The sequence below is a fragment of the Agelaius tricolor genome, unplaced genomic scaffold (genome assembly GCF_023055355.1).
Source record: "Agelaius tricolor isolate 1412-34295 unplaced genomic scaffold, bAgeTri1.0.p SCAF_6, whole genome shotgun sequence".
In the NCBI taxonomy this organism is placed as follows: domain Eukaryota; kingdom Metazoa; phylum Chordata; class Aves; order Passeriformes; family Icteridae; genus Agelaius; species Agelaius tricolor.
This window is the reverse complement of record NW_027269266.1, coordinates 52,120,711-52,146,769: the sequence shown is the minus strand read 5'-3', so window position 1 is coordinate 52,146,769 and position 26,059 is coordinate 52,120,711. Positions and strand designations below refer to the sequence as shown.

General features: G+C 37.7%; 1 protein-coding gene across 6 annotated transcripts in view; it reads left to right on the top strand.

The window, feature by feature from the left end:
* Positions 1 to 24,627, top strand: part of CDK13 (cyclin dependent kinase 13) — a 47,515-nt gene extending 22,888 nt beyond the window's left edge. Inside the window, exons 6-14 of one of the 6 annotated variants that reach the window (XM_071429804.1) lie at positions 3,440 to 3,629; positions 6,111 to 6,167; positions 8,889 to 8,990; positions 9,108 to 9,185; positions 11,272 to 11,388; positions 12,312 to 12,443; positions 14,702 to 14,853; positions 18,007 to 18,387; positions 19,463 to 24,627. In XM_071429804.1, coding sequence (XP_071285905.1) covers positions 3,440 to 3,629; positions 6,111 to 6,167; positions 8,889 to 8,990; positions 9,108 to 9,185; positions 11,272 to 11,388; positions 12,312 to 12,443; positions 14,702 to 14,853; positions 18,007 to 18,387; positions 19,463 to 20,319 — 2,066 coding nt within the window. In that variant the 3' untranslated portion in view covers positions 20,320 to 24,627. Of the gene's footprint in view, positions 1 to 3,439; positions 3,630 to 6,110; positions 6,168 to 8,888; positions 8,991 to 9,107; positions 9,186 to 11,271; positions 11,389 to 12,311; positions 12,444 to 14,701; positions 14,908 to 17,826; positions 18,388 to 19,462 lie in introns of all 6 variants that reach the window. The other 5 variants (XM_071429800.1, XM_071429803.1, XM_071429802.1 and 2 more) reach the window with 5 other exon arrangements.
* The last annotated feature ends 1,432 nt before the right edge of the window (positions 24,628 to 26,059 follow it).

Here is a 26,059-nt window from a genome sequence, read left to right as displayed (position 1 = left end):
CAAAAATGCAAAGCATGTTTTGTTAGCATATTTTGGCCTCTCAGAAAATCCACTGTTTTTTGCAGATCATTAGTGCCATGTTTTGTTGAGCTAGCTTTCTTGTATGCAAACCTTTACTGCATTATACCTGAGCTTATTTTGTGTTAGGAAACTGCTTTTGTTAGATCTCCATGAACTGAAACACATGACCAAGAGGAAGAGATGTGTTAATCCTTTAATTAGTCTAAATTGATATCTCACTTGCTGAACCCCATCAGTCTTAACTGACAAAATGGTTAGAAAGGTGCATTTTTCCAAGGGCAATCAAAAGGAGTAAGGTGAGGATTATTTTCATCCATTTGTATCTCCTTTATTTATTGTGTACCTCCTTAATAGATTCAGCTGCTCTCTCTTATCCCATATTCAGAAATAGGGATGCTGACAGAGCTGCTGCTCTGTCAACATGTAGTAACATTAGGGTTTCTGATTATCTCAGTAGATGAACTTCATGGTGTTAGTGAAAGAAATGGGCCACCCAGGACACAACCCTTCTGCACTTCTGTTCGTGCTTTGTTGCAGAGTGTGGAAATGGACTAGGCTTTCTCCCACCCCACAGGTGGGAAGTGCAGGTCTCTAACCCAAGAGCAGTAAGATGAGGAGCTTTAAAGTCAAGTAAGTAATGCTGAGTTCACTTGAATTGCATGCACTTTACTGTGAGAGTGCTTTAGGTGTTCTTATGGCACTACTTCCCAGAATGAGAACTGGGCAAAGCTAGCATCAAGCAAAAACCATCATTTTAAAATGTAACCTCCAAGTTATAAAATGTTTTGCCCTCATAAAAGAAGTAACTATTGGTTTTTTTCTGCTGTGTTTTCCTTTTTTGAGAAATGGATATTTGTGTGGCATTTGTTTTGATAGAACTAAAGTATGCTGTGAACTTGAACTCAGACTAAGCTGTAGCAAGCAGACTTCTGCCTGTGCATAGTTCATTTGTGGTGTCTTCAATAACTATTCCTTCTTCCTAAATGACTAGCTGCTTTCCCTGTTATGGAGGATCAAATCCTCCCCCAGTGTGATGAAAAGCGATGAAAATTTGAAATTACCGGGTGGAATAATGTAAGGATTTTGTTGGCAGAAACTACAGATCTCTGTCAGAAAAGGGCACCATGTTTGTCTAGGAATAAATTAACAGGAGTTCCACTTCAGTTTGCTTGATAGCTTGAATAATACTGAAAATCAGGCTTGAATGGTAAGATTGCCAAGATTAATAGACTGATTTTCATATTTTCTCATACTAAATGAAGATTTTACCAGTTTTTATTTTTAAAACAAATTTTAATAACATGTAGTTAGGAAATAGGCAAGAATGCACAAGTGTAATGAATCTCTACATTTGCTCTTGATCTCATAAGGAAGGAATATGTAGCATTTATCTTGTTTTAGTGTATGTTTTCTTTTAAGAATTGCAGAGAATGTAAATAATCAGGTGTCACCTTCCAGGTACTACTCTACTTTGTTTATGAATCTTCTCTATTGTCAACTGTCCTTCTTGCATGAGGGTACCAATTGTGATTGCTGGTTATAGTGCATAAATAGCAGTGAAAAAATCCTGGGAGTTAGTGACGGAGCAGGAAGTTGCTCAAGGCATGGATCCTGCTTTGCATATAAACAAGAGGTCTCTGTTCAGCTGGTCTCACTAAACAGTTCTACAGTCAATCTTTCTCCTTGTCTTATACACACATGCAGCCAGCTGCCAGGGCAGAGTTAACTTTCCCTTGTACAGAGCAAGAAGGTACCAAGATTCACTGGTGTTCATTCAGTTTTGTTGAGCCAACATCCTCTGAAGGGCACATCTAGGTTTTTCTTATACTGCAGTACTAATATCAGGTGTTTTGTTTTGAGGCATTTAAAAATATGTCATGGCTCATACTTCAGTCATCACTGAAGTAGATCTAACAGCAGATTGCCAGCTATCTATTTGAAAATACCAAGATTAGGAGCCTCTGTGCTTTTCCATATTAAACCGGTGAACTAGATTGGTGAACTCAGTTATGCAAATAGTAACACAGCAGACTTTCTATACTTTTATAGACTTTAATACTTCCCTTTCTCCTTGTGAAGTGAGTGGGATTGTGTTGCACCTGCTTGATTCACCTCCTGTTTCACCCCCTCTGCAGGGGTATTTTATAATGAGTATTTTTTTCTTCCTCTGTATAATATGCAACAGGACAAAAAGACCTAAGTCAAAAACAACGAGGTATGCAATGGCCTGTGCTTTAGCTGACATATGCTAATCATTGTTACAAGTTTAACCCTTAGCGTATGAGTAATCTTCTTCCTGAATAGCAGATGGACCTAGCATTCTTTTTTCCCTTTTCAGCTACTAAACAAGAAAAGGAGTCAGTTCATTAGAATGTGGCTGTGTATGTGTACTGCTTCTATCAAGCTGAGTTCTCATAATTGATCCAAGACTTTCACTAGTTTCTGAGTTTAAACTTTTTTAGGAACAAGAACGTGTAATGAGTTCTTGTTGGGTAGAAACTATTTGTAGTGGAAGATTTATTTAAGGAGGTTTTGGAAATGCAAGGTAGACAGACCCGCTTGAATCTGGTTTCTGCATTGCTTACTTCACTCTGCAGGGGCTGTACTGTTCTGCGTGTCCCAGGGTGAAGAAGGGAAAGAATGAAGAACTAAAAGGTGGATTGTACTGGGAATGGTTGTATTGGAGATTGGTTATTGCTACTTCTGAGTCACTCAACACTTTTCCTCTTGAAGAGTGCTTATACATATCAAAGAGCCTTGGCTTTAATGGCTTTAGTGGTAGAATTATACAGGCCTATGTGAGATAAGACCAGATTCTCTTGTGCTGAATATATGCATGTGGCAACTTAAAATATGAAGTCTGTCTTTGCAGAGCTGCTGTAGGTTAGTTCTGCTTTCTCATTTTATCCTGTCTTATAGGTATTTCTAGTTTGAGAAGGGCCAGCTTATTTCTGACCCAGTTGCATGGAAATCTTTAAAAAATTTATTCACTGAGTCATGGCAGATGAACAATAATGCACAATAATGCTTGTACATATTTTGTTTCTAGATTTCCTCTCCAAACCTTCCATAGGTAATAATAACACAGTTAATTTTTCTTGAAATAAAATGGATGGAGATTGAGAGCTATAGGGAGAGCACGTGTTTATCTAGACTAAAGCACCATGTGGTAACATTATTTTTCTTTTCACAAATGTTTGACTAGTTTAACCGTTTATATCGAACAGCAATTTATTAAAAGTTTTTAAAGTACTATATTTCATTGGACATGAGATACAGCTATAAATACTGCAGAAAATCTAAGTAGTTGTATGAAAAACGCTTCTGATTTCAAAAAGTAGGCAACAGCAATTATTTCGACTGCTGTTAAATCAGTTTTTCTGTCTGTTTCTCCTACCCTTTTCCTTTCTTTTTGTAGGTGCATTTTACCTGGTGTTTGAATATATGGACCATGACTTGATGGGACTGCTGGAATCTGGTTTGGTTCATTTTAATGAAAACCATATTAAATCTTTTATGAGACAGCTGATGGAGGGCTTGGCCTATTGCCACAAGAAGAACTTTTTGCACAGAGATATCAAATGTTCAAACATTCTACTAAATAATAGGTATGGATATTACTTAAAAGTATGTAACAAAAATTGTATGCTAACAACATCTTTAAATCGTTATTTCAGTCTTTGCAGTTCACCTGGTTGGAGTCATTAGCAAAACTTATTTTCCAAATTGCCTCGTTTCTTTAAAATCAGTTGCAAAATACTAATTCAGTAATGCTCCCGCTTAACTTGGGAACTTGCAGTTGTGCATTAAACTTAATCTGTGTTAAAAAAGATTCAATTTTAATCCTGCTAAGTCAGAGTATGGGGGAAAATTATCTGAGTTTAAATATATTAAAACAGAATTGTAGGATGTAAGTGTTTGAAATGTATTCTTTCTGCCATCTCATTTCAAGATCGCAGAGTGGCTAGGCTGGTTCTTCATGACAGTGCTGAGGTCCTCGTTGTCATCAGTCAGGATAATGCTTTAAAAGAGTATTTGATTAGGCATATTCAAACATGCCTTAACTTGCAGTTATTGCTATCATCAAACAGGAAGAATAATTTGTTTCTTACTACTTTAATACATGATAATTACAAATCATATTACTAAGTGTGGTGTTTTCAGTGTGCAGCAGCAGTTACAAATAAAAAGCTAGTGTGAGAATAATGGATGACTTCATTGCCAACTGTTGTGCATCATAGCCTGGAGTACTAAATCCAGGGAGCAACATAAGAGCAAGGTTTATAACAGCAAAAAAAGGTATACTTAAGAAAAAAGAGTAGGTAGTCAGCTTCTGGGATTTGTTGTCACAGGAAGTTTTCTGGGTAGTGTCAGGAGTCTCCAAAAAAGATGAGATACATTCAAGGATAAGATCATTAACACAGGCTGATGGGGCTGGACAGAGATCCCTGTTTTAGCATCCTTAACACAATGATTGTGGGTAGTGATTAGGTATGAGGAAGATGAGCCCCAAAGGGAATGAGTTCACATATTCTTCCTAAAAATCTACTGCTGCTGTTGGAGATGAAATACTGGGCAAATTTGATCAAGGGTCTATTTTGATAGGCCTAGTTTTCTCCCAGCTTTCTCCAAATTAAATTTGCTATTTCTTCCTCCCTTTTCTCTTAGAGTGAATTAACACTTGACTGCTTTCAAATCTGCATCCTACTGCAGCCTTGTCAGATTATGATACAGATTCTTAAACAGATGTACACGTTCCTCCCCATTACTCACTGTGCCCACACACTTAATCCTATTGTCTGCTGATCTCCATTAGTGTTTCTGTGTGCATCTTTGGGAACTCAGAAGCTGAAAGTGGAGAAGAGTGCCTTATGGTAGAGGAGGAACTTGTTATTTTACTGTGTTCTTCAATCCAGGTTGTATTGTTGGGTTTTCCCCCCCTAGAACAGCGTCTGAGCATCCTTAAGTTTTTCCACCAGCAGCAGAAAAACATGGTAGTAGATCTGAATGATTTTTTAAGCCAGTGTTTCAAAAATCCTATTACTAGTTACAGCCTGAGTCCAAACATGTGGGTTATGTATCTTTTACATAGGCAACTTCAACGAATTTTTGAGCAAATACAAATAATCTTCTACAAATACGTTCTCAGAAATAAGCATGTAAAAGGGGAACATTTCTTTGTTTATGGGTGTTTTCCAAGAAGTTAGAGTAAAGGTCTGAAGGTCTGAGGAGGAAAGTGGATGGAAACTATAACGTGTATATGGTATCATCACAAAATGGTCATGTATGTGCTGTTACCACAAAATTGTCATACCAGCAGCAAATCTTGCCATTATTTGATTAAATAGCATGTATTTGAAAGTGATGGGAGTTATTAAAGTTCATCAGTACAGAAAGGGAAAACCACATATAACAATCCAACATTCATTTAGAGAAGCTTGCAGATATCTTTCTGTTTAAATCATCCAAACGTTACAAGTAGTGGGAGTTTCTGGTCATAGAGCAGTGCCTTTTAGCTGTTGGAACTAGCAGGCAGGAGCTCTGTATCTTCTACTCTTCCCCTCATATGTGGAAAACCTCAGGAATGGGCTAGGGGTTATGTTATTCAGCAAGTTGGTTGCTGATAAAATATCTGGTCAGTCACCCTGATATAAAGGCTGTATTTAAAATGTTCAAGCACAGAACAGGGCTTTGATGGCTTCCTAGAAGGAAGTATGACCGCTGATAATTGTTTGTTGTACAAGTGCTCATGCTAGCAATAAGGCCTGAGAAAATAGCAGTTTCTTCCCTCAGTTTTTTTGTGCAGAGTTACTGACTGGAATATTTTATGGTATAGACGTAAATTTTTACTATCATCCAGTAATGTAAATGCCATTTGATAAGCATACTCAATTTTGTTCACTTGTCTTTGCTATTCAGTGAGTTAGCATACTGTTTACTGAAGAGATGCAGAGATAGCAGAGCATTGCCTCTTCATTAATGTGGTTTGGTGAAGATCACAGCTGTTTCAGTCTTAAACTTTACCTGATTTTGGGGGAAGAAAGCTTAACAGGATTAACCACTAAATAATTCTTTGCTTTTTCCACCAGAGGGCAGATAAAGCTCGCTGATTTTGGGCTTGCTCGGCTGTACAACTCAGAAGAAAGGTAAGATACAATTACACTGTGAAAAAGCATTCAGAAGTTTAATCTTTTTGCTTAACTATTGTGAGGGACAGAAGACTGTTTGGTTTAGAGGAAATGTTACTGTACTGTAAGACAAGTAATTGCTTAGGAAAGTGAAAGAAATACATGTTGTCTTATACAGCATAAAACCACAAAAGTCTCTTTGTGCAGGTGTATTGCTTTTCCAGGTGTTCTGGATAAATAATGGTAGAGACTGGCCATATATTGATTGGAAATTAACTTACACTCCTAAGTTTCTGGTCCTGTAAACCTGAGGTATATTTCTTCTGTTAGTATACCAAAGATGTTATTTAGGGAAATGTTGGTTTTTTTTTTTTTTTTTGGCTGGCACAAAGTATCATACAGCTCCTATTCAGTAAGCATTACTAAGCATTACTTTTGTGTAAGATTTGCCTTTACATTTCAAGAGGTTCATTGTATTCTTTAGGCAGTCAGTGCTGTTGAATCTGCTGGAAACAGAGATACAAGTTTAAATAAAAGTTATTCTGAAACTTCTTGTGACTTGTGCTTCTGTTGTTCTTGGCTTCATTATGCTCATACTCCAGGAAACAGGTGCACAGTTTTTTATGATTAGGAACCTCAATATTTACTTTGTAATGTAGTATTTGTCATGTGGAACTGACTTTTCAAAATCCAGGCTGAATGTTCACTACAGTAATATGTCCATGAGGTGGTTAGATACAGAGATGTTTGGATACCTGACCTTACTTTGATTTCTGCATGTCTAATTTAAGAAATAATATCCATAATGTTACCTTTATGGGTTTGTTTTCTACACAGCTCTTATGTTGTTGATAAATGTGTTAGCATTAGTTTCACTGAGCTATTGTCTCAGAACTCTTATTTCAGAAAAATATGCTTAAGTACAGTTATGAAAACTGTTGAGTGTAATAGCAAAGTGAAATAATCTTAAGCATCTGCCAGCTAATTATTTTTTTTGTTTGGATGTACTTAATAATAAAAGGATGTTATCCTACCTTCTTGTTTCAACATGCATCAAACTGGCCTAATGGGTTTTTTTCCTCTGGTTTACTGTTTTGCTTGGGTTTTTTTAATGTCTGTTTTTAAATAATTATAAATTTTCTTTGTAAAACTCACTGTTCATTAAGGATTAACGGTCCAGTGTCCTTATAATGCCAATAATCCATTTTACTGTACATGAAACAGCAACATTATTATGCCATTATGCATAAATGACACCAAGATTAAGATTTAATTAAGCTAGCTAATAGAATTGCCCGTTGAACATAGGAGAATAATTAGAATCTCAGCAGATTTTTGGCAATTCTTTTGTCATTCGTTTTCCTTCTGACCTGCAGTAACAGATATAATAAATGTATATCACCAAGTGTATAATAGCTGCTGTTTTTTAATTCATGTACTTTGCATTTGGTTTACTGTTGTTTAGAGTTTAATACTGTTTGAAAGGGTACAGAACTTAGTAGGGGCATAATGGGGAGGAAATAAAAGTTTAAGTTCATTCCTATTTGGTTGTTGTAGTTGGGCTCCTTTAAATGTTATTCTGGTAGATTTAACATGTTTGGAGTAGGAGGTATGACAGATTGCATGACAAGACAAGTGTTCAAATAAAAACCACCATATACTAATACATATGAGCAATGTATCTGTAGAGATAGTCCATACCATGTAAACATTTCACAGGGAATGTTTGCTTCAGAGATAAATATGATAAATGATGGAATTGTTTCCAAAAACATGCTACCTTTTAAAAAGGAATTGGAGTGTGCCTTAATGAAAAAGGACTTGGATGATTTTACAAAAGTGATACCTGTACTACTGAGAATACTATAAGAGCTTGTTAGGTTTCATTCTGTGGTTGTTCATACTTATTGTTACTTTCTGTTTGGAGTTACCTCGTGTTGGTAACTGAAAAAAATGTTTCAGCTAGTGAAAAACTGAAGAAAACTGAAAGAATTCTGGAATCACTTTTAAAGCACCCTGGTTGAAACGAAACCAACATCAAACATCTTTTCTGCTTTCTATTTTGAACTGTTGATGCTGTAGTTCAGCCTGTGCACAAAAAAAAAAAAAAAAAGTGTGTCTGCATTAGTAGAAATCTTTGCTTTAGTGGGAGGATGGAAAGGATTATTCACAGTGACCAAAATTTCTGGTTAGAGCTGTGGAGAATTAAAGATGTTGTGAAATATAGGAAGATACTAGAAGCATTCCAAGCTTTGGAATCAAAATTGGAATGATGCAGTTACAGAAAGAGGCTTTTATCTGTTTTGTTCATACTTAAAGAGAAAAGTGATTTTTTCCTTCTTTTTAAAGTGCTTGTAGAGGTCCTATATTTAGTTTGGTAATAGCCAATAGGTGCATGAAAGTTACTGGTTTTATCTAAGTGAGTCCTGCTCCTGAAATGACTAGCAATGTAATAAATATACAGTATTACTTTCTGAATAATAATGGAGATACACTATTCACATAGCATCAACGTGGCTGTGGGATTATTATTATTTATATCTTCAATCTGACTGTTTGTAGCCTTCATCAGGTAGTTGTGTTTCTTTTGTGCAGTTACAGCTTTGCTGGACTAAAAAGAGAGTGGAAGGTTGTACTGTTCTTGAACAGCATCACAGAAGTAAAGTCCTTAAGGTATCATTTTTTTAGAAGTGTGATTGTACTAAAATGATAGTTCTCTCTTTTTCCTCCTTCCAACAGCCGACCATATACCAACAAAGTTATTACATTATGGTATCGGCCTCCTGAACTTCTCCTTGGGGAAGAAAGATACACACCAGCTATTGATGTCTGGAGCTGTGGGTAAGAGTTTGGATAGAAGCCTAGCAAGGATAAAAACAAGCCAGAAATAAATTTTAAAGCTTCTGTCATTCTGTCCTGAAAGCCGTAATGATGGAATTTTGCAAAACTGTTTTACAGCTGTATCCTGGGTGAACTTTTTACAAAAAAGCCAATATTTCAAGCAAATCAAGAACTTGCTCAACTGGAACTCATAAGGTAACTAGCAAGCACTGCTACATAGATGCTTCATAAACTGACAGGTTTCTTTTCTTAGTGTTCTGAGATAATGCACTGCAAATACTTGCAAGTGGTCAGTTACTGCCCCGAGTGAGATGTTAGAGGTTTTGACGGGCATTTCACACAAGTGACATTGGCACAGACATGAAGGATTTTTTGTGAGTGTTCTGTATTCTTAGCAATATACCATTGACCAGTAAGATGGGATTTTGTAGAGTAGCTGGAGTTGCCTATTACTGAAATTGTAAAGAGAGAGTAATCAAAATGCCTGTAATTTTTAAGATGATGTTGCAGCTTGCTTGCAGCAGATCAGAATGAGGACATGGACAATAATAAGGACAAGTGGGATTTGGGAGGAACAGGTTTTTGGCATGCTGCTGGCCATGAGTTCTTGTTTCAAGCCTACCATGTACACACCTTAGCCTTATTACTTTTGTGGGAATATTTCTGTTCCTTTAAAAACTGCCAGACATTTGGTGGACATAAAAATTCTGTTTCTTTCCTTGTTCTCAATAAATCATAGAATGATAAGTATTTAACATAGTGGAACCAGAACATCTTTTTCTTTCCCTTTATTCAGCAAGCAAAATCTGCTCTTGACTCTGATATCATAATTGACATTATAAATAAAGAGAGGTGATCTTCCTAGAAATAAGGGGAAAAGGGGGTGAGTCTTACAGAACTTACAGAAAGCGAACAGTAAATGGTCAAATTAACTTACTAAAAAATATTACAAAGTTATTTACTGACATGTTTTTCAAAACAGATTGAACAGTAGCATGCTTCTGTGTAATGTGTTATTAGCTGGCCTGAATAAATCAAGGTTTTAGCTGGTGCAGAGCAGATCAGTGGTCAGTTTTGGCATAAGAAGAATTAAACTCACGAGTTTGGGAATTTTTGTTTTTGAGCACTAGATGGCATTGAGGCACATGAGAATGAGTAATTCAAAGTTTTTCTTTGTGTTTTACCTCTGGTACAAAACTAAAACTTTGTGATGTCCTCCTGCTGGAAGCTTCTATTTGTAGCTAATTTCTTGTCTTCACTGATGCTATGCATTTTTTGCTGTTCGAACATATCAGTTTTATGAACGTCTCTGCTGTGATTGTGTTACAGCCAAAAATTCTACATTTATCTTTTCAAAATTTATCAAAGATAGAGGTGAAGTACATTCTGATAGTAGAAGATTCATTATTTTTATTCTCCCTCCTGAAAATTACATACACCAACCAGTGTAAAGTCAGATTGACTGGCATAGCACCTGGGGCATAAATCATTAGGTCTCTTACACTAACCATTTAAATCTTATGAAAAGGACAGCTGAACTAGGGAAAAGTATTTGCAAAATGTCCTTTTATGACTGTCTGCATGAGATTTTGAAACCTTGCATTTATGGAAACACCATATTAGTTCTGCTCAGAAGTGTCGTGTTGATCAATTTGTACTTAGCTATTGGAAAAAAGGATGGGGATGGAATGTAGGGCATAAGAGTATTGGCAGCTCCATTTCTGGAGGTAGATGAGGCTTGAGGCATAGAACTCATAACTGAAGTAAAAAATACAGAGGTTTTCTCTGTATAGTGGTTTATGCCTTTAGGACTTACTTGATTATTTGGTTTTTTTTTTCTTATGTCTTCAGCATTAAATAAATTCTCAGTGAAAACTGCTTTTTCACCTATTTGGTATATCTTTCTTCAGTGGCATTGGGAGCTAAGGACATAAAAGTTACTCTAAATGTGGGCTGTCCAGTTTTTCTAGTCAGATATCTGGAGAACTCTTCAGATGTAGTTGATTACATTTTGGAAAACATTGGTGTAGAGGATGTTTGGGCTGGACTGAGGCAGAAACAGTAAGTTTAGTCTGTGTGGCGTGATCACCATTTGTAGACAATTCACCATTATTTAATGGTGTTGGGCATTTGACAGTGGAGAAATTTTAGCTAAAAATAACCTGAACATGAAAATTGAAAATTGTTCTTGTTTTCACTGTACTTGCAAGAACAAAAATTACAGCTGTGCTCACTTGTGGCTTTGGATCTCATACCCTTTTTTCCTTTCTTTTTGGTACAGCCGAATTTGCGGAAGTCCTTGTCCAGCAGTGTGGCCTGATGTTATAAAATTAGCTTACTTCAACACAATGAAACCAAAGAAGCAGTATCGTCGAAAACTGAGGGAAGAGTTTGCTTTGTAAGGATGAAGAATTAGTTTAGTCAACTGTAATACCATTAAGTTTTCCCAGAGACTTTATGAACTTCAGTATTTTCCGGAGAACGAGCATAGATCAAGTGTAAAGAAAAATGGCTTTAGGTTCTTGTCCTTCCCATGATACCCACAGAGCTTGTATTAAACGTTATTTAATAGGAGCATCAAGAAGAGGAAAGAAGGCCCTAAAATTTCAACCACCTGTCAGCTTTCATCTAAGGAAATACTTGTTTGGTACACCTGCTTGTTGCCCTGTCCAGAAAACAGCTCAGAATACTTAATTGTTTTTTCTTGGTAAAACTGGCTACAGCTAAATATGTAGTCTGGTTAACGTTAGTCTTTTATGTCATAAACTCATTCAACACAGAGGAGTTACCTGAACCATGTGTTCTAAAGTACTACCATTGGACTAGTTTTGTGCATATATCACAAGTGAAAGGTATGGAAAACAGCTGTTAGCTTATTTTAAGGGGGTTGTTCCCCTCCTTCAGGTGCAGTGGGTTTCAAGAGAAATGCATCATCCTGTTCATACAAATGAGACTAATACCTTTAAAGCAATAGAATTATTGTCTGTGAATCAAGTGAAAGTCTGGTGGTAAATTTCAAAATTTAAAAATACAGTCTTAGCTTTAAAATGTGGGTGTATTTTTTTGTAAGTACAAGGTTTCAAGCAATGAAACAGCACAAGGCGAAGAAAACTTTGGTTATATAATAACACAGGTAGTAAAAGGTGAAGTGTATTTCTGCCTCTTGCTATCAAGCTCAGGTTGTGGGTGTGTTTTGTTAGTATTTAAGTTACCTGAGGACTTACTGATCATCTTGGAAGGGATGTGTTACTAAAATTTTTCACAGATGTGTGTGATAAAAAATAAAGATGTGACGCTTTCCTTTGTTTTGCATTTTTGTAGCATCCCACCAGCTGCATTAGATTTATTCGATTATATGCTTGCCCTGGATCCCAGCAAGCGCTGCACAGCTGAACAAGCTCTTCAGTGTGAGTTTCTGCGAGATGTGGAACCATCTAAAATGCCTCCTCCAGAGTAAGTAATTTCCACTGGTGTAATGGTACTGACCTCTAGGAAGTGTGAACATGCACCCATTTCAATAAGTTCGTTGTGGTTCAGTAAAGGAGATGGTGGCAGAAATGTACGTATACAGTTGTTGAAAGGTGATTCTTTCGTAAAATGCTTGTGTAGCTAAGTGACTCATACAATAGATAACAAAGTTGCTTTGTCATTCCTAGAACTAGTTATTGAGTTACTATCTTTAAAGAAAATACTCTTCTATGAATGTTTCTAATTTAAAAAGCGTAATTTCCCTGTTATCTCAGTTTATTAGTGTCTACTTTTTCCAGGGATTTTGAGATCCTTCGTGAATCTGAATTGCTGTCTTTGATGATAGAATGACAGTGGGTATAGAATTCTGCACGGGTATCTGAGAGTTAAAGTGAAATACAGTAAATTGTTTCATGAACTAGATGAGAGCCTTGGTTTTACAGGCAGGAAAAGTGAAATTATGCAGGGTGGTTCCTTCAGTTTCTCTAGAGGAAGTGTATTACAATGTCCTGTAGGATTTTTGCAGTGACTTTGCAGTCATTTAATCAGTACAAATCATAATGGAGCGTGTCCTAAGGAAAACAATGAAAAGGAACTAGGCAATCTGCAGGTCTCATTCTTTCCTCAGTATAGCTGTCAGAACCTAGAATCCATGATACTGTTTGAGTAAACTGAGCCTTCAAGGCAGCCTGTGCTGATTTCTTTTTATCGAGGGATTTTTTTATCTAAGGATTTTATTCAAATGCTTTCTAGACTTACCTGTTACATACACAAAATTGTTGTACAGAATCACAGAATGGGTGAGGTGGGCAGGGACCACAGTGGGTCATCTGGTCCAGTCTCTGTGCTCAAGCAGGGTTATTCCAGAGCACATGGATTGTATCCAGATTGTGGTGTTTGTTGTTTTGCTCTCTGGGCAAACGTTACTAATGTTCTGAAACATGAGCCAGAGAGGTTTCATTGCCTGAATATGACTATATCACTGTGTGAAAATCAGAAATCAGCAATCTCAAGCTGTTTGCTGAAGTTTCAAAACCACCTTTACAGCATGTTGCTTATGGGCATTTTAAAGTAAATGAATGGGAAGATCATCTTTTCTTCCCATGCATCCATCTAGAATGGATGTGGTAATGCATCCATTCTAGAAGTTGATATATGGAAATTCAAAACAAAGTAGTCACTGGTGTCCTTTTAAAAATTAGGAGGAACCACACTCATTTCTGGCACACCACTGTTCTCTTGAGAGACTGAAGTTCTGTTTTGGGAAGGAGCAGCTGTTCATCCAGAGAAAGTGACATGCAGATTGAAGGACCATAGGATACTTCTCACAATGAGTTCTTACTTCCAGTTGTCTTTCAGAAAATACTTGGCAGGTGGAGGGAGAGAATAAAGGAAGCAGTTGTCATAATTGCCTTTCCAGTGTCTCTTGTCATTTGTCAGCTAATTTTTCCATGTTTCCGGGTGACAGAACTGCTAAGACAGTTAATATGTAATAGGAAAACAAAAACCATTTTAACTGCCCATCTCAGTATTTCTGTGGGTCTTTGTGTTCCTCAGGAAATCAGAATTGAGATGCCTGCAGGGAGCTATAATGGAAGGACAGAATTGGTGGCAGATAAGTTTCTTAGGAGAACTTTGCCTCTGCATTCACATGTTTTAGATAGGATATCCCCTTGTTCTTCTTGGTATCCCAGCTTTCATAGTGTCAAGTGATATTTATTTGTGCAACTTATTTCTGCAACTTTTTCCTTTTTTCTCCCTACTTCCCTGGTTGCCTGAGCTATACACTATAAATACTAGATAGCCATGTCTGTTACTGTAGACAAATATGTGACCTAATGACTCAGCAGTACTTTTATAAGCAGACAGAAGGACCCTGAAAAAAATGCTTTCATATTGATAACTTAGTTATTTGGTAGTATGCAAGTTGTATATTTCATAGCAACTGTGCAGCATTGATTTTGAAGTTTTGCATTACACAAATAATTAGGAAAATAATTCTCATTTTAAGATACTTTTTCCTCTTTTCTGCCAGAAGGGCATATGCTTCTGAAAGAGGCACTCAGTAAATAGTTTTCAGCCAGAAAAAGCAGGTCTGAGAATTTGCTGGCTTTTGAATGTTTCCTGATATATTTCTGGGTTTCAGAAGTTACATTATGTATAATTAAAGTGTTTTTACCAGTATGATTAAAAAAAAATTAAAATAGGAAAAAAACCTGATTATCTTTAATCATTCTTTGCAGCCTTCCTTTGTGGCAGGATTGCCATGAGCTGTGGAGTAAGAAACGCAGAAGACAGAAGCAGATGGGCATGACTGATGACTCTACAGCAGCTAAAGTCCCTAGGAAGGATCTGTCTCTAGGCATGGATGAGAGCAGAACCAACACCCCACAAGGCATGCAAACTTCTTCCCAACTCAAAACTCAGGGCAGCTCTAGTGTAGCACTTGGTCAGTAATATTTTCAGTTCTTATAATTACCTACTACTTGGATTGCACCTCTAGAAATTTTAGATGTTATTTACAGAGTATTGGAGTCTCCTGGATTCTTGAGGGAGGAGCAATATTGTAAGTTTAATCTTTGTTACAAAATATTTGCCTTTGCTTTTGGAAATGTAAGTGTTCCTTTCCAATTTTACCTAAGTTTTCAGCCTGGTCAGAGCAATAACTTGCTTGCTCTGTATTTTGAGGGGATTTTAGCTCTTGCTCATCTATGATTCTTTGGTAATTCCACAAGCCAGTGGCTATTCAAAGTTTCTCACAATCTCCATAGATTGGATGAGCTTTATTTGTATTGATAAACTGATCAGAAGGCAGAGTTTAGAGCAATTGTCATTTCAAATGGAACAGATTCCATCTGCATGTTATGTTAGTCTTGAGCTTTCCAGGGTGTTGGAGCTAAATCAAGTTGCAAAAAAAAAAGAATAAAACAACAACAAAAAAAACCCACCAAAACCACCCCCCCAGAAGCTGGTATAACATGAAGTATCTACCTCTGTGAATTGCGCTGCCAGTAATTCTGAAACTTTAACAAAGTATCTTGCTTGAGACAAGTTTTACAAATATAACAAAGTAGTAGTTTGTTATATTTGTAACGCTCATACTGAGAGCGTTGGAGATACTCAGCAGTTAAGTGATAGTTCTTAAAAATATGTAGAAATACGAAGAGTAACAAAACCAAATGGATACCTGTAAGTTAAATGTTAGACCGTTTTTGATTGTGCAAAGTAAGCCTAAATCCTATGGCACTGATAGAGGAGTTCAGCTAACATACACAGTTTATGCATTCTTAGCAGCTGACAATTCTGTATACTAACCATCTTGAATTAACTTTTAATTTAACAGTAGAGCAGGGCTCCAAATATTCTGTGCAAAGATACATTGAAAGTAGTTATTTTGATCATATTTTATTGCAGTTTATTGCCTCTTGCTCCCTTCGTTTGGTTTCTCACTGTAAACCAGCTGCAAGATTCTGCTAATCCATATGTTTAGGCTAAACTTTTGGTAGCATTTTCAAGAATGACTTTCTGTAACTTTTTCTCCCATTAATGAAACTATATTAGAAGTTTAAAGAGTCCAAAGGATAGTTAATTTCTTTGTGCTTTTATGACATAACAGCTTGATGAGAGACTACTCTTAGTCATTAATACTGACTATGCAAAAAAAACCAAAGCAAATAGACGAGGAATCATTCTAACCTATATTGCATTTTACCCATATGTACACAGAAAAATATGTCTAGATAGAAAAGAAGACAATTTAATTTTCAGTGGTGCATAGAGGCATTTCCTGTATTAAACAAAACACTTCTGAAAGTCATGATGCACCTTAGATAATATTATTAATAAGACACATTATATAACTCCATGACCAAATGCATACTTTAGCCAAAACGCTTGCATTTGTTTCTAAGCACCCCAAAAGGAGAGGTTAAAAAGACATTGCATCAATTGCTAATGTTCTGATTCATGAGTGGGACCCCTGGATATTGCATTTTGCAATTTAACAGGAGATGTTCAGACTCAATAATTTTGTTATGACAGATTTCCCAGAATACACTTTCCTGTCAGAATGAACTTAGAGCTAACCAAAGAGTATAGAATAGGTAGATTAGTTTCCCTGTTTGGCATTTTTCTGATGAATTTTCACTGAGGGTCTGAGAGAAGTTTTTAAATGTTAAATATACTATCCTCAGATGTGACAAATCTTCCATTAATCACAACATCTGAGTGAGAGTCAGCATAAGGCATAAGAAAATTGTGATTTATTTTTTTGTATTGCCAAATAGAAGAAAGATGATATTAATATAGATACAAAACAATTTTGAAGTCCGTGGATTCCTCTTAAGTCAGTTCCAAGTGCTTGGTGCACATCCACAAGTTCCAGTATCCTGGTGCACATCCACAAGTAGAGTTGTGGGTTGTGGGTTTTGCAGCATTTTCCAGCTGTGCTGTTCTTAAAACTTGCAAGGCATATACTTTTGTGTGTCATGTATGGCTTCTAATCTGCCATGAATTAATACATTGCTAAGATAGCACAATGGCAAGGATAGAAGAGGACTGAATGTGCTGACCTGGCTTAAGAAAAATTCAGAGCTCAGCCAGCCTGCTCACACACTCATTTTCTAATTTTTAACTGCTTTCTTCTCTAAATCATCTGCTCATAGGGCATGTTGCAATCCATGCTGTTTCACCACAGTGGGTGTTTGAAGCTGAAAAACTTTGATATTCAAACTTCTTTATTTGTATTCCCCTGCATCATCGTAATCTGCTCTTACTTGTGGCAAACTCTATTTAATTGAATTAACAGTGTATTATCGCATGTTTCTTGCTACTGAGTGATAGACTTCTTCTCCCTCAAAGTTAGGACTGCCTTTTTTGCACTTATACTGTGAGCTCCTAGGCCATGTAGAGCCAGGTGGGCAGGTGTTAAAACCCAGATACTGAGTTAGAATGGGCTGGAATATGACTGGAAATGAATTTTGCAGATGGCTACTTTTTAACAAAAGGTTGTGATATGTCAAAGATAGGAAATTTTATGGGGATTGGAAGTCTAATAGCTGCCTAAAGCAGGTGGCCTTAATCCCCAACTTAGTTATGTTGTGGAATATTGAGCTCTAGCTTGGTGTTTTTCCATCTGTTTAAGTGTGTGCGTGCACCTCATGGAAATCACTTTGGTTATGGTGAATCTTACTGTTCCATTTCCTATAGATACTCCCTAAAGACAGTTAATATGTAGAAGTATTCCATTTCTGTGTTGTCCAAAGCCATGCTTTGCCAGTCATGTCAGCTATGCTAGATTAGTCTTCTTTTGAGTTTCTCAAATATGCCAGTTCTAAATAATACTTAAAAACACCTTTTTTGTCTTTAGCAAAAACAAGCACTGGACAGCAGTTAAACCAGAATGAAGTGGCAATCCTGCTAAACCTGCTACAGTCTAAAACAAGTGTTAGTTTGGCACAGTTTGCCCAAGTATTGAATATTAAGGTAAACCCGGAGACTCAACAGCAACTAAATAAAATAAATCTTCCTGCTGGAATTTTGTCAGCAGGTGAAAAACAGTCAGAACAGCAGCAGCAGCAGCCGCCACCTCCGCCACCACCTCCAGAGCAGGAGCCTCTAAAACAGCCGATGGTCACGCAGCCCCCTGTGCCACCTGCTCAGCTGGGTCAGCCTAAAGCGGAGACTGATGCTGCCCAGGCAGCTGTGCAGAGTGCATTTGCTGTTCTGTTGTCTCAGTTAATAAAGGCTCAGCAAACAAAACAAAAAGATTTTGTGTTGGAGGAGAAGGAAAATGGATCAGGAAATGAAATGTCATTACAACTCAGACAGCCTCCAGAGCCCGCCACTCCTGTGTCTGTCAGCCGGGACGACGTGGAATCTCCGGCACCTGGCTACCCACATCTGATCAAGTCATTATATGTGTCTGCAGGTACTGAAGACCTTTATTGCTAACTAGCAAATACCTGGAGCACTGGAGATGTAATAGTTTGGGAGTAGAAAATTAACATGTTTGCCATATGAATCTGTGTGAGTATAGGAGATTAAATTGATTTGGTCACATTTTACATCTGGATCAGAGAATTTGTCTTTTAGTCTAACAGGTGCCATGCAGACAGAGCAAGCAATAGCTAACCTAAGAGGTACACAAGTATTAGTGATGAAACATTGATCATTATTGTAGGGGTTGGGGTTTTCTTAGTGGTGAGTGTGGTGGTGAAGACAGTCTTTTCTAGCAGATGCATAGATGTAATTTGCCAGTTTTGACTGTGTGTTTGGGTAAAACTTATTTTCATGAGACAGTATTTTATTTTGGGTTCTAATGCTGACTAGAGCAGTTCTTTAATGTCAAATTCAGTGGTTACCCTTAACTGTCACACACATGGCTAAAGGTTTCCATTGAGGTATAGTAGTGGCTTCTGTAGTCCTCTGACAGTTTAGAGCTCTGTTCATATTTTTGGCTTGCAAATTCAAGTTATTTTACATTGTTTTGTGGTGTTTGCAGCTGCTGAAAGAAATACTCTGAAGTGCTTTGGGGCTGTTCTTGGAGGATTTTGGGGGTTTTTTTGAGAGGTGTGCTTTTTTGTTTGTGTTTATTTAAGACCTTGAGTTTTGCTGTTCTTTGATAGGGTGGCCCTTTGTCCTGTGAGACTTCTATCCTTATCTGTGAATCTTGGTCCTCCTTTGAATTTTCAGTGTTTGTGTTGTTTGCATTTTGTCCTGGTTGTTTGCTTTTGCTGTGGGTTTTTTTGAGGAACTTGTGCTGTTTTTCTTTAACTGACTGCTTGGTAATCTTTAAGGAGCAACCTGCATCATGCTCCTGAGCCAAATGAGCTGTTGCCAAATTTTGTCCAAAATAATCAATATAATTATTGACAAATTTAGCTAATAAATTCATTAGAATTGAAGTTAACAGACCTCTATGTTTTTCCAGGAAGGAGTCCTTTTCTTTCTGGTCCTATTATTTGTATACTTTTATTCCAGAGCTTTCTTTTTCATCTTCTTAGGTCAAGAGGATTTGGTTAGGCAGTCTGAGATGAGGCTTCGGAACCGAACACCTGAGCAGGAGCGCCCTCGGATCTTGCCTCCAGACCAGCGTCCTCCCGAGCCACCGGAGCCTCCACCGCTCACTGATGAAGACCTTGATTATCGGACAGAGAATCAGCAGTTGCCTATAAGTAACTCTTCAGGAACAGATCCTCATGCGGGAGTGAAAGCAGCTCTTCTGCAGCTGCTGGCTCAGCATCAAGCTCAGGCGACAACGGAGGAGCCAGTACAAACGAGTGTGGATTATCAGGCTAGAGACTCCTATGTAACAGGCCCAGACTACAAGGATAACTTTGGATCATCGTCCTTCTCATCTGCCTGTTACAGCACTAGCGATGGAATAGGAAGTGGACCATCAGGAGTATTAGAAAGGAGGAGTTTCCTTGGAAACTCTGATATTCAGTCTTTGGATAACTACAGTACTGCTTCATCTCACTCTGGTGCTGCCCCTCCTCCATCAGCCTTTCCAGAATCCTTTCCCAGCTCAGTAACTGGTTACAGAGACATTTACCTCAATGCTGGCCCCATGCTGTTCAGTGGAGATAAAGACCATAGGTTTGAATACAGCCACGGCCCAATCCCGGTTTTGGGGAGCAGCAGTGATGCTTCCACAGGGCCAGAGAGTGCACACTCTTTGTCCACAAAGATGCACAACTATAGCTATGGAAGTAATTTACAGGAAAATCCCACTGGCATCAGCCACATGCATGGACAGACTTGGACTTCTCCTGCCCAAGGACCTGGCTATTCCCAAGGATTCAGGGGACACATTAGCACATCTGCAGTGAGAGGGCGAGGCAGAGGATTACCATATTGAGTATCTGTTTTTCCTCAGGCACATCATTTTTATCTGGAAAAACTTCTTTTTTCCCCTAGCTGCAATTTAAAGCAGCAATTCAACAGACTTGAATAATGTTAATTCAACAGCTTTATTTTTATGTGGAAAAGGGTCTTGCATACAGTAGAAAAAGTTAAAAAATGCTTACAACTCATGCTGTCTAAAAACTAGATGACTTGATTGTACATGTTCACAAACTCTAGTTCTGACTTTTATTTTGTATTTTGGCAGTTTTAAGTGGATGCTAAATTTAGGGACATCAGCTTTTTATGGCACTCTTTCAGATCTTCTGAACTATGCACATTTGTGCTTTTTTTGTAAGTTTGGACCAACTTTTATGTAAAAAGAATGAAATTTTACAACAATCAAAGCAGGGCACTGATTTATTTGGTATTTTTCTTTTTACAGAACTACTTTTAGTCAAAGGTCACTGTCAGTCTTTGCACTGCTTTCAGTGTTATTGTGGAAGGTGTACTTCGTGCTCATTTCAGATAATAAAACACAACCTTTCTCTTGATGCAAAATTTTATAAATATTTGGTCAACTTTTTTTTTTTTCCAAAAAAAAAGAAAAGGGTGTTCTGGTAAAATGTTCTCTCCATCTCCCACGCTTGTTTATATAAAAACTGTTTTACTTGAATGGTAAGTGCCTTAACATGTAAGCTTAAGGTCTGCAAAAATTTGGAAGTACTTCATAGGTTGCTATGAACATAATGCCTAAACCTAGGTAATTAAAAAGAGAATTCAGATAATAAGAAGAAACTCAAGCAGGTCAGAATCTTGTGGTGTTTATTTCACATGGGCCAGTTACTTAGAGACCTGATTTTACCTAGATAAAATTGTAATTTCCAAATTGAACTTCATGAGAAACGTTGAAAGTGAGGAGAAGAATGAAGAGTGTAGTTTTTCCTCAGCTCCCTGTTGGAGTTGTATTAAGTGTTTTAGTTCCTCTGCCAAATGAACTATACTTTATATGTCCTTACCAAGTGATGAAATAGTTTTTTTCTCTTAAATGTCAACAGCAGTAATTTCTTTACTTTGTGTGAAAAGCTGACACTGTTTGTCTTTTTACCCCAAGTACTGCATTGTAGGAAGTAACCAAAGGAAAAATGACCAGTATTTAAAGCAATGGCAAAATGTCTGACACTAGTTGTAATTCGCTGTAAACTTGTGATTGTGCCAATTAATTGATTTTATATCTGCTATCCACAGAACATTTTAATATTGGAATTGAGTGTCTCGGAACAACTAGGATTATTATAGTTAAAACTCTTACCAAGAGCCACTCCTCATACTAATTATAACTTCCAGCATGTTTTTTTTTGTTGTTTCCTCTGACAACAAGTAGTCTCTCCTGCAGAGAGGAGGTATGGTTATGTTTTGCCTGTACGTAAAAGGATGTCTTGAAGCCCATATTGGAAACAATTTTCCAACTGATTATCCAGTTGACAAATCGGTACTTTATGTAACTGAGTGTTTAAAAACTACTTTTTAAAAAGTAAAATTTCTACTTACACTATTACAAATGTCTTGTCAATGACTTTTTGGATTTTAAGGATCAAAGCCAAAGCTGTTGGTGTTTAGTTTTAATTGAAAATCCTGACTCATATATGGCTAATTCCCACACTGTAGAGCATGGAGAAACTCCCTTCACTAACTCTGTATAGTGTTTGAGGATCTGCCAGATGAGGAATGGAGAGAGTCCTGCTGCTTACACTGTCCCCTAGTCTGGCAGTTGCATTCACTAGACACAGTAGAAAATCCTGCCATCTGAAATAAAAGTGGCCTGGATCAATTTTAAAGTGGCCAGGTCAGAAACAAATACTTACAACCTGAATAGCCTGTGCTTAAGAAAGGCAAAAGCTTAATGTTATTGACAGTGCACTGGACCATGTTTTTTTCCTTGAGTAAGGACATCCCCATAGCATTTTTCTGCTAGTAAAATTTTAAAGACAAAAACCATTAGTGTCATTAGATACGGACAGTGTTGGCTAAGGCTCTTTGTTTACTAATCTTTAAGAAACCCAGAGTCACAAATATACACACAGATTGCTTTTTTTGGTTTTTTTTTTGTTTGTTTGTTTGGTTTTTTTTAATTTTAATTTAATTTTTTCTAGAATCAAGCTTTCAAAGCTTAATGCACTTAGTTTTGCTAAAGATGTGCAGTCTGAGGTTACCCACCTACAACACTTGAAGTGTAACTGCAGGCAGTAGTTGCCTGAAAACACAGGTAAGTTCAAATGGAAAGTAGATCTCAGAGAACTAAATTAATTTACTTCCAATACAAAAATACAAGGAAGAAGTGTCTCCTACCTTCCCTTTTGGACATAAATTTTCAAGTCATTTAGTTAGCTTCATTCAGTGTAGAGAAGTAGGTCCCCTCTGCATCTGTAAATGTGTGCAGTTTGCTTATGGGCTGGCAGTACTTTCAGACATTGTTCTACCAGAATGGATTTCAGTCTTTGGCTACAAAAAAACCCCAACAGCCCCAGCACAAGTAATCCTGACTCTGAGGAGAGAGGAGGTGCAAAAAGCAATTGACTTCCAGATGAATCAGAAACAAAACTCTGGCATGCTGTAAGCAGATAAATACTGTACAATGACATTTCCCCAGCTTCAGGATTTTTAACTTGTGACTTTGAACGCTGTATTTGCCTGGGACAACAGTGTTGGGATAATTTGGAGAGAAAGTTAATATATTTCTATTTGTGATAACTCTAAAAAGATTGCCTTCTCTGCAATCCAGGGAATCTTAATCTTCTTGGCTCTTCTGCTGACACCTTTTCTCCTGGGCTGGTGCAGGTGTGGAGCTCTGCCCTTGAGGGTGTGGCAGGAGGATTGGTGCCTGCAGCCACTCTCCCCTGGCCTGGAATTGTGTCTGGGCAGGTTAGCAGCTAGGGAACTGCCCAGATCTAAGGACAGTAGGCCCACATTCATTTGTACCGGACCCGTGTATTACCTGTCAACATTTCTTTTGAATTAAATCACATGGTGAGGTGCTTATGGCAGCATTTTACCCTTGTGCGTGAACTCCACTCAGCAGAGTCTGTACTAGTTGGGCATTTTTACATCACGTGGCTCTTGCATTTTTGATGCAGTAGCAGACATTCTGAAAACAGCATTATTTTTCTGTGGAGCCATAGCTTTCATTACTTTCTCCCTCATTCCTTTGGGTTTATGTTTTCTGTGCTGCAATTCCAAAGTGAGCTATAGAGACCTGGATACCACATCGAAAAGTAAGTGTTGTGTGTTTGTATTTCTAAACAAACATACTGAAATACTGTAATAATGGACTATCAAATAGCAAGTACTTCATTATTTATATTAAGTCATCTTTAGCCATACCAAGAGGAAGAAAGTGAGCATGACTGAACTGCTAATGACCGTGACTTACAACACTTAAGACTATTATTATGCTTAAATTCAGCCAAAGGAAAAGGAAACCACTTTTATGGATCTCTAGTCATCATTATCCTGAACAGAATGAGCAGTGCTAGGGAAGAGATAGAAAAATACATGTCTCCTTAAATGCTATTTTAATTTCTTGGAAAAATAATTTTAAAATGGCAAACTTCGATATTTTCTTATGTTTCCATAAAATGTAGTCTCTCTTAAATTTTCTCCATCCCACAGTAGTGTCAGGTGCTTTCTAGAAGCAGAGGCACTAAGTGCCACATTTTAAGTTCTTACGGTTTTGAGTGCTCTTCTTTTGCTTTCAGTTTTGGTGGAGGCAGTTTCAGTTTTGGTGAGGTTTACAGTTGGATGAGTTAAGTAGATAATTGTGTGGTAAAAACTGAAGTACTGAAGTAACACAGGATACCTCTTGTCTGCAGGCAAATTAGGTCTTGGACCATGAATTCTGTTTCCGAGAGAAAAATGTCAGACGTACTATTTGCATTCTTCTTTTCATCAATAAAACATGCAAGTGTTTTACATACAACATTTTTCCAGTCTGTTCTGTTATATTGTCTTTTAGATGAGGAAATTTGGGCTATTACCCTTCTTGAGAGTTTTGGGATGTTCTGTATTTGCAGAGTGTGTCATGAAAATAAGGAATCACCAGAAAATTTATTTGAATTCTATATTTAAAAATAAAATTACCTTGGGTTGACTTAAAATCAAATTACCTTGCTTATCAGGGTGAAGAAACTTTATTGCAGGAGTTATTTCGAGACAACTTAATTTAAAATAAATTGTTATGCTTCAGCTTGCTTACTCTTTGTTATTTTAAGCCATTTGTATATAAAATGTATTGTGCGGCCTGTAAATAAAATACATGAAAATTGAAGTCTTTCCTTGTTTTCCCTCTCTGGTTGTCAAATGGCATTTCAAAAGAACAGTGGGTTAAACTGAGAATGTTTTCAGTGTATTGAAATTCTGCAATTTACTGCTGCAGTCCTGTTTCGAAGGAGCCCTGCAGGGACTGGCACTGTGAGCCTTTGCTGGCAGCGTGGATGCTGTGGGAGCAAAGGTGCAGCAGAGCAGCCTTTCAAGCACTGATGGTGCCCCAAGAGCAGGCAGAGTGCTGGGATGTGGCTGTGGGACAGGGGCTTTGCCAGCGCTGAGAAGCTGCTGCTTCAGCACCTGTCAGCTGCTCAGGATGGTGGGCAATGGACAACCTGACATTTTTTCTTTGCAGTGTCCAAGCAGACTGCAGAGGTGCAGTTATTATTCTCCACCGCTCTCTTTAAAAAGGATGCTGTGCATGTTAGAAGCAATGGGACACCAAACCTAAAGAGCCAGGTGTTTTCAGTGGCGAGTGAGACACTGAACTGAGTCTGGCCTAAGCAACTGTGCTTTGAATGCCTGAGGCTTTTCTTGGGTTTTTCCTACTGTATTAGTTATCTAGTGAAACCTTTTGAATCTTTCAATAAATGTTATACATCCATCCAAAAATATGGCACTTGCTGTTATCTACAGTTCTCTTAAACTTGAGGTTGTGCAGTGCTGCTTCATCACTTGTCATTGGTGAAGTCAGTAGATGGGCAGTGAAAATGCAGTTGGAAGTTACAGGGGCCAGCAGCAGTTATATAGGTGTCATTTGACATTAGGCCGACAAGATGTGTAGCTGCAGCCCAAACACCTCACTCTGGCAACCGTATTTTGGTGACAGCTACGGTTAAAGCCTGACCTTCAGTTCTGGGACAAGCTCAGGCTGTATTTCACAGGGTGTTGACTTGCACATAGCAGATCTGGCAGTTGTGTGTAACCAGTTCTAGTCGTCTGCTCAGTTTTTCTCATGAAAGCTGTTATTGCAACTCATAACAAAGTTGTCACAAAGTTGGCTCTGGTTTTTGTTGGAGCATGAGCGTGAAATGGTTTGAGAATGGTGCGGCATCTCTGTCATTGAGCTCTTACTGCCATATGGGTAGCCAGCTGTGCAATAAGGGACCAGTAATAATTCCAGTGGGATCTGCATGTCTGTTGATATCCTCAGGTGCAAGTAAAATAGCACCAAGTGAAAGAGGAGATGCAGGCTGTTCTGTAGTTACTTGTGTATCAACACAGAGTAAGGAATGGGTCTGTGAAATTGGTGGTAAGAGAGGAAACCAGTCCTCTTGCCAAAACCATGAATTATTGTCTGCTAGCTTTAAAGAACAATGAAGTTTTGCAGAAATTTCTTTTAAATTACCTGAACCAGGATTAGGTTGCTTCTATTTTTAAGGAATGCCTATAAAACCTGACAGGCCATCTGGATGAACAGGATTAGAGCTACCAAA